Here is a 9182-nt window from a genome sequence, read left to right on the forward strand (position 1 = left end):
ATACAAATTAATAAAGTCAAACTTTACTTGGTTTTAAAAGGACAGTTCTTGGGTTTTCTGTCGAATTCGTATAATTGGCAATTACGCTCAATTGTAACCCCCATTTTGACGGAGCTCTAGCAGAAGCATACCTGCCAGTTGGCGCCTTTTCGGGTTAAATATATGTAGTACCGTTTGAAGGTGTCGTTAAATTGTAGCTCCTTCCTATTGTGAGGTACCATTAAGAGGCACAAATCTGAGAAAAGCCGGCCTCAGTAGCGTCGACTTTTGCCTGTTAAGTTAAGCTTTTTTAGACAAAAGGGGACTGAAAGATTTCAACTCCCGAATTCTTAAGGATCAGCATGATTCCAAAGGTACATTGCTTAATCAACAAGATATGGAGACGTATTTTTTTGATACGAATTTGTTGTTGTAGAACATACAAACTCCCCGACTAGTTTTTAGGGAATGATGATGGGGTGATATTCCTAGGCCAGATTTAAAACTGGTCATTTCGGTTACGTAGATCCGATTTTCGTGGTACAAAGTATCAGTTAGTTCGCGGTGTCCCTTCCTTCTTATTCAGAGTTAAGCACGTGCCTTTTCCGATCAGCAGTCATCCAGGAAAGCCCTAACGACTTCCGTTGTTGTGAATGTAGGGAAGGCAAAGTGAAAACTTCACGCTTTGGAACTACTACAACTTGGGTGGAAAGCAATGTGTAAAAGAAGATTAAGTTTATACCTCTATTTCAACAAAGGGTTCCAATCGTATTTAAGCATACCGGAAAATGCTGCAGCCAAATTCATATAAAAACCGTTATCAATTAACAACAAAACTCCATTCGCGGTGATCATTGCTAATTTGCTTCCATCTGGAGAAGAGTGCAGCAGAAAGTCAACGGCTGCTCTGTGAGCCCTACGGTGAACATGAGCCATCAATAACCTGTGAGTACTGGTTGCAACGTTGATGGCGATTTCGACACACCTGACAATGAGCGCGAAGGAAGGCTATCAACGTTTATAGAGGCCGAATAAGCAGGCAGTTTTGGATTAAGACCCGTGCCTCACCCAAGAAGAACTTGCGGCAATATAAGGCGTGACATAACAAGATATTTCATTGCGATAGAAAGCCATTGGTATGGTCCAGAAAGTCGGAAGCTGGGTGCCACATGAGCTCACACCAAGAGATATCGAACGGCGTTTCACTGTTTCTAAGATGCTCCTTCAAAGTTACAAAGCGAAGCCGTTTTTGCATTGTCTTTTCAACAGTCGTGAAAATAGATTCACACCAGAAGGGGCTCCTGTGTTATGAGCTTATGAAAAGTAGTCATACGGCCGACGGGAACCTCTACAGACAACCACTGACAACGACTGAAGCAAGCGATTGCGGAAAAACGGTCGGACTGGGCAACCAGATACGAGTCATTGATCTTCTACCATGACAATGATCGGTCGCATGTTGCACAAGTGGTCAAAACTTATCTCGTTGGTACCGGATACCATTTATTCCGGTCCATGCAGAACGTCCTTACAGTCGTACGCTTCACTTCAGATGAAGGTATACAAAATTGGCGGGATTGCTAAATTCATGGTCTCCAAAGACGAATATTTTTATGGGAGCAGAATCAATACATTGCCAGAAAAAGTCATAGCTAGCGATGGGCAAAATTTTCAGTAAATTACATTGCACAATAAAGTTAGAAAATCGAGAAAAACTCTTTTAAGGGTCGTTTGCACCATGTCTAGTTAACACTAAGTGGAGGTAAATCCTCCAGTTAAACACATCGACTGCTTTATCGATCACATGTTAAATTCTGGGTGTCAATAACGATGTGCAAACGGCCCTAAAACTTACTTGTATACCCAGTACATACTTACATTCATACAAATCATATCCTTATCTACTTAACAATTTTCTAATGTTTTAATAGAGTAAACTCTAAATGTACATATTTTTGGTAAAATTATGGGCATATTATTCTACTAAGTATAGATAAACAACATCCACAATTAGTGACTAGAAGTGATTGTAAGGCCTCTTAACATTAATAAATACATAACTTCTAAATAAGTATAGTAAATGTATGTATAGTATCTTAATTCTACTACATATTTATGTATGTATGTACTACCACCACTTCACACTCCAGTAATTACTGTTGTGGTTGACCGTAAACATGCTCCACCGGTCTCGCACCCAATTGCTGCGTCAATGACCCACTTTCCAACGACGTAATCGAACTCAAACGTCCTGCAACTGCGGTTACACTGATTACAGACGCTATGCCATTTGTCATTCTTGACGGTGCTGGCGGTCAGGCAACAATATCATTGGCGCCATTGTAACCAAAGTAATTCAAATTGAATTCATCGCTGAAGAGCACCTCCTCCGCACCCACTTGATGTGACATTTGTATGCCCAGTTCGAGTGGATCGATTTCGGTGACATAATACTGGGAGCTCGAATTATGCGAATTTGTATATGTAGCGGCTGGCAGATGTGTTGCATTCGTGCTACGTAGACCACTCTCATGCACAGCGACATCCTTGTGGATGGGATTTAGGTAATCTTCTGGTGTTTAAACAAAAGGAAGAGTGAAAGAAATTTAATTACGTTTTAGTCCATTGACCCTTAGCACTCATTGCCACTCACCATTATCCAGCAGCACATCGTGATAGGTACTAATAATTGAGTTCACCGATTGCACCTCTACCTCGCGATGTATGCCATTCAGAATTTGTCCAGCCGTTTTGCGGAGCTCTTCGTCGCTCATCAGATCGTTGAATGGCAATTCATGGACCAACGATGTGCTCTCTAGTCTGTGATTGTTGTTGTCCGTAGCTGTGTTGCATCTCTGCCCGCATGCCTCTTCGCTGCTGCTGCTGTTGAGCATTTCTCGTGTAATTGTGGCGGCTGCTGTTGCGGCTTCATCATAGACGCATTGTTGCTGGGGTCCTTGTTGTTGTTGTTGTTGTTGTTGTTGCTGCTGCTGCATTTGTTGGCAATCCGGATGTGGTGAGGTGCAACTTTGCCGTTGCTGCATTTGTTGTTGATGCTGCTGTAGGCGTTCACGATTCATGGACTCCATTTTGAAGAATAAGTCCAGTCGCTGCTTCTTCTGTGGAGAGGAGAGTAAATAAATAGTAAAAAATGCATCTTCTGATTCTGGTTGACAAGTGTTGTTCCTAAAACCTACATGTTCCCATGCTAGCACATTTTCTGCTGAGTCTCCACTGGATATTGTCCACAGGTGGCCAGCTCCTTGTGGCGCTTTGTGTCCTTTGCGGAAATGCGGATTGATGGAGAGGTTATGTCGCACTGAATTCTTCCAACGATCATCGTTCGATTTGTAGTATGGAAACCGATCACTGTAATGTAAAAATTAAAACGGTTACCAGTGTTGACCATTTATGTTTACAAATTTTGGAAGCATGAGGGATGAAGTGCTAGTGCTCCAGTAAGCCAGAAAATGAACCACAAAATTCTTTTTCACTTTATTCACTCAAAACATAACATAAACACAACTTAAACCCAAACACAAAAAAGAAAATAAGGTTAAAATGTAAACTTGATAATTCTCATAATAGTTAATACTTAACACTTAATGCTTAATAAATAAATATTTGGTGCCTTCACATTTGTTAAGTGTTTGGCCGAACTTCCCCTCCAATTTGTGGTGTGCGCACTAATGTTATGTTATAACAAAAATAGAGGGATCCGGTAGTAAGCACGTCTAACCACTCAGCCACATTGGTCGTCGATGTGAATACTTAATATGACTACCTAAAACCTGTCCTCTTGAGTTCGACTCTTCGGACTTGCTTTCCGGAGACTATCTTTTTTAATATTGATTTTTAAGAACCAATAAGTAAGCAACATCGTGTCGGCGAATGCCATAAACACCAGATGGTTTTTTCCTGAAAATTTCCTGTGGGTGAGAACTATCTCGAAACCTGTTTTCGACGGTGCGGCCTACAGTTGCCCAAAGTAAACGACAATTAATTTAAAAGCAAAAACTTAAAATGACAAGACTACCCCTATACCAGTGTAGAGGCACCCAATAGCGCAATAGCATTGAACGGAATGCGGAAAGATCTCAACAGAGGCGGCGTCAAAGTGGTGGTGTACGCCGGTGATGTTGTACTGGAGAATTTGAGAGTTTCGGACACAGAAAATCGGTTAAACGTACACCCAGACAAGACCGAACTTATGCTATTCATGGTTAGATGCTCAAACTATATTCTTGCGCAAAGTATTTGGGAGTCGTGCTATACACCAAACTGAACTGCAAAATCAACATCGAATATCGTAGGCAGAAGGACTGCATAGCATACTACACCTTCAAGAGAATCTTAAGCAGAAATTGGGAACTGAAACCGAACCGATTGATGTGGATATGTACCGACCGTCAGACTAGGAGATTCAGGCACGGAATAATCATCAATGAAATGGAATCACGGCAAAATACCGACTATATTTTATCTAAACTGAGCTTCAATAACATACAAGTAAGACTCCGCTCCCAACCAGAAGATAGTGCCGTAGAGACAAAGTGGCCGATTAAGGGCCAGTCTCTCGCTATACCGACGGTTCAAAGATGGACTGTGGTGAGGGTACAGGTGTGTACTCCATTGAACTCGGTGTCTCCTTGTCTCTAATATACAGACTTGCAAAGTAGCCAAGACACTGTGGTCTGACTATAACAGGACGGAGACAGTAGACCTTCTTAACAGATCAAGGACAGAAGTATTGAGAATTGCAGCAACTATGAAGGATCACAAACAAAACAATTGACAAACACGCAGAGAGAATGTGGCTTGTCACAGAAGTGGTGGATTTGCTTTAATTTTTATAGCTGAATATGCTAGAATTTTATTTATAAGAATATTATTTTGAGTAATTTTTTTTGGTTGTGAATTATTTAATTTTTTATTTTATATTAAGTTGACTTTTATTTCATTTGTATTTATTTGAGTTCGTGGAACTTTACCTCGATTTCGTTATGATAAATTAATATATTTAGCTTGAAAATGTTTTTTACCTTTTTCATTGAATTATTTATTATTTTTGATTGGTTTTAAAGTGTTATTAATTTATTTAATGTGGTTAATTTAATTTAGTAAAGTTAATAGAAAATAGAATTTCTATCTTATGTTTTCAAAACGCTGTCAACTAGAAGGTAGCGAAGAAAGTGTACAGCATTTCCCTTGTGAATGCCCGGGTCTAACAACTTTTAGTTATAAAGTATTAGGAAGACATATACAAGATATATCAGCATCTACTATAGGTGACATCGGCAAATTCATCAAGGAATCAGAATAGTTTGGCCGAGAAATCTAGATGTAGGTATTTATTATACACCCAAAAGTGCATCAAAATGGCGCCAAACGCATTAATTGTATAGTAGTAAGTCGTTTTGAAGAACTGCTACCAAACCCTATAACTAAATAAACTTCTTTCTACATATCGAAAAAAGTCAAATTACGAAAACGGTTTCCATTCTTTTGTCACTTACTTCCATACCTTTTGAGTTTAACAGCCGTATTCTGTACCACGAACGATAGGCAACACGAACGATTCGTCTGCGGACGACAACATCTCTGATTGTGATTTTATTACTCTATCGGTCGTCTTCGTCTTGCTTTTCATATATTGCGTTGAAATGGTCCCGGTTGCGTTTAAACCGGCAAGAATGATACCGCCGGAATAATTTTTGAGGCATTCCTCTGCAGACGAATCGTTCGTGTTGCCTATCGTTCGTGATACAGAACAAGGCTGTAAGTTTTTCTTATACCAATCTTTGAAGAAAGTTAACAAACAGCATCAAAAATCTCATTATTACGATTCCGTAAAAATTTTTTTAATTATTATTTTTTTTTTAATATATTTATGCAGATTTTTTTAGCTTAAACCTTTTTATCATTTGAGGGGATTTTTTCAAAAAAAAAAAATCGTTAAGAAACTATTTTGATTCATAAAAAACTCCATTTTTGGAGGTATTTTCAAATCGGTCCAGCTCACGTAAATCTTAATATTTTTCCGAACTATTTTGGTAGACGTCTTAAAATATAATAGATTTTATAATTCCAATGGAAAAATAGTACCGATCTTGTTTTTGTATAGGGAGTGATGCAGTCTAGTATATAAATATGTATGTACGTACCTTATGAATGTAAGTACATATCCATATTTATTACAAACATACTACGGGTAAATTCAATTTCCGACTTGTTTACGGCGTTTCCCGGCAATAAAGTTAAGTTGCCCCATTTTTTGTTCTAGCTACAATTTCCATTTCTTACCACCTATCCATCGTCAATCAAAACAAAGTTGGCCACTATTGGCCAGCGTCGCAAACAAAAACTCATCAAAACTTTGACCAGTGGCAATTAAAGTTAAGCCAACTTTATATATTGTTTCCGCATGCGAAACTCCATTTCTCCCCATACTCACTTTCACTAAGTTATATACATATGTATGTATGTACAACCATACCCTGCAGGAAATGTATCTAACAATAAGTTAGCTTTCAGCTGATTAGGAAGGAGCTAAAATTCACTTATTATCTGTATATTTTTCTTTGACGAAAGCTAACTATATTTCTATGGCGATAGCGGCGAAATAGTCAACCTCCTATGCATTTGATGTAGCTAACTTGTAACTAACTACTTTTGGACATAAAATATCAATAGGAAAAACAAATAATTTTTTTAATTTTATTTTTTTATCTATTTACTTTATATATTTTATTACATTTCATATTTGTTTACATATTCTGCTGTAGGTGGTCCCATATTCGAACTCCGTCAGACATAACTTCAAAATGATAATATGAAATTTCGATGTTCCTTTTATTTGTCCTCAATTCGAAAAAGTATTTGCGAAGGGCAGGAAATTTAAATAGAAACGCGTTTAAAGAAAACAATCTCCTGCACTACTCCTGCATTACTTGTCAACTAGTTTCAAGTTAGCTTTTTGTAGCTAACTACAAGTTATATATTTTATAGAAATCCCGCAAAAAAGCTAGCAGCGAGTGGGTTATTTTTTATCAATTGATAATTTTTTTCTGCAGGGTAGTTTATGTTTAAAAGAAAGGGGGTTGAAAGTATATGAAATATACATATAGAGATGTATGTAGCTGCAGAAGTGTGTAGATTAGGGTATCCCAAAATTATTTTGTTCCAAATAGTGTATATGTACCATTACTCTTTAGTTGAAATTGGCCTCCGTCATTTACATAAATAAAATTTATTATTTCGGTTATGATTTTTTGTTACATTTGAAATCATAACGTTAAACCGAGCTGAACACGGGTGCAAAGCAAAAAGCCCTAACTGAAGTACTTTTACTACAAAAAATTGAACAATGGAAATGAAACTTCAAAGAAAGTTGTACAAGTTTAGGAGGTTTTGCATTTGGGCAATGCCAGGGAAGACGACTCCTCAGTTAAAAAAATAAATAAATTACATTAATTTTGTTTATTTATTTCTATATATTTTTCACTATTTTCTCTATTTTCCCAGTGGGAATTAGGAGCACGTAATAATACCTTATTAGCAACTTACTCTTCACCTGGCAGTCATTACCATTTCCCTGCCGAACGTCCCTTACTTTTACAAAGGCATGGCCGCCTTATGTAAGTAGGAATTTAGAATGTACATTTGGTATCAGACATACTTCTGAGCCGCTTTACATAGTAAGTTACGTGTAATGCAGAGCAGTCGCTCGGAGTAGTTCGGTGCTTGGAAATAACTTCGGCTGCACGTTATTTTGCAACTGACAACGTAATGTGTCTTCGGAGGTGTTCATTTTGCCCTTTACTAGTAGATGACATTGGCCATGATGACAATTTTGGTACTAAAAACTGAAAGAAAACATGGCTTACCTCGCAAGGTGCTTACCTATTTTCCCAGTGGGTTATAAATGCTATAAATGTTATAAATGCATATATAATATGCTGTAATATTTTTGCATCAAGATTTCAAAGGGTTCCTCATGTACTAAAGGTGACAATGCAACAAATAATTATCCACAAATAAAGAACAATTCATGAACTTTAAAATGGTGATGAGTTATTAAAAAAATAAATTTATGGCGAGAAGTTATAAGCGTTCATATGCTTATTGGATGTCCCACCCGTTACATCGATATATATATTTTTTAACGTAACACACAAATGCTTAAGTTTCCCATTGTTTAAATGTGGTCCCTTATTAAAAATATAATGAATATTCACATCAAACCAGCAGTGTTCATTTTATTCACGAACTATGTGTCCTCAATGGGGCTCGTCCCACCGTCACTTTGGAATGACCTAAAAACTAGGATGCATATTAAGGAGTATACTGGCATATCTAAGACAAAGGACGGGAATGCTTTCTGTCAAAGGCCATCCAGATTTTTAGGCGAATTGTGTTTGTCGTAATTTTGTCTCAAAAATAACCATAAACGCCTTCTGTTTGATGAAAATGCTCGAAAATAAATTTTTAATTCATTCTGGATGATGTCGTGGGATCAGAAGAAGCAATACGTTCGCGGTCTCATTAATTTTATTCCAAGGAAGCTACAGGCATCTAACAGTTAAATAAATATTATTCTTATACTATCCCTTTCTTCTTTCTTGTTCAGTTCATAACTCAAAGTAACTACTAACTTGCTTTGATATGAACAAAAAATGTGGGATTTTACATGAATTCAAAAAGCCCGAATAACTAAAACATTTATTTCATAACTTCGCATTCATAAAGGCCCCAACTGACAGAAATTCTAAATAATTGATAAAAAAAAACTTTTTTTTTTTAAGTAATGTTATATAACGCTTTTGTCTCTCCTGAAAAAAAAAATAAATTGTGTTAGTTAGGGCCTTTCTACATTTCATCAACGATATGCTATTTAAGTCAATTGGAAAAAAATTTAAGTGTACGTACATATCGTTAGTATAGTATGGAAAGAGCGTATCTCACATAATCACTGAAATGAAAAAAAACCACAACTAACTAAAGTTTTGATTTTTAGTTAGTTACGGCTTTTTGTATTTCAGCGACGATGTGAGCTACGCCCTTTCCATACTACACTAACGATATACATGTCGAACTTCGCAAACAAAATCTAATTCTATTTTCTGGCGCACCCTAATGTGCTTACATATTTATGTATATAGAGACTTGAAGTGTGGTTGGGTGGAAGATGCGGAAAGGACAAC

General features: G+C 37.2%; 1 protein-coding gene across 1 annotated transcript; it reads right to left on the reverse strand.

Moving 5' to 3' along the window:
- Nucleotides 1-2189: 2189 nt before the first annotated feature.
- Nucleotides 2190-3348, reverse strand: LOC118751913 (myb-like protein P; the record flags this gene model as incomplete). Its single annotated transcript, XM_036486739.1, has 3 exons — nt 2190-2548; nt 2633-3098; nt 3177-3348. Coding segments are annotated over 3 exons (892 nt in total), but the record flags the coding sequence as incomplete, so codon positions are not given.
- Between the last annotated feature and the right edge of the window lie 5834 nt (nt 3349-9182).

Source organism: Rhagoletis pomonella, unplaced genomic scaffold (assembly GCF_013731165.1).
Source record: "Rhagoletis pomonella isolate Grant_MI unplaced genomic scaffold, Rhpom_1.0 Rhpom_scaffold_01081, whole genome shotgun sequence".
In the NCBI taxonomy this organism is placed as follows: Eukaryota; Metazoa; Arthropoda; class Insecta; order Diptera; family Tephritidae; genus Rhagoletis; species Rhagoletis pomonella.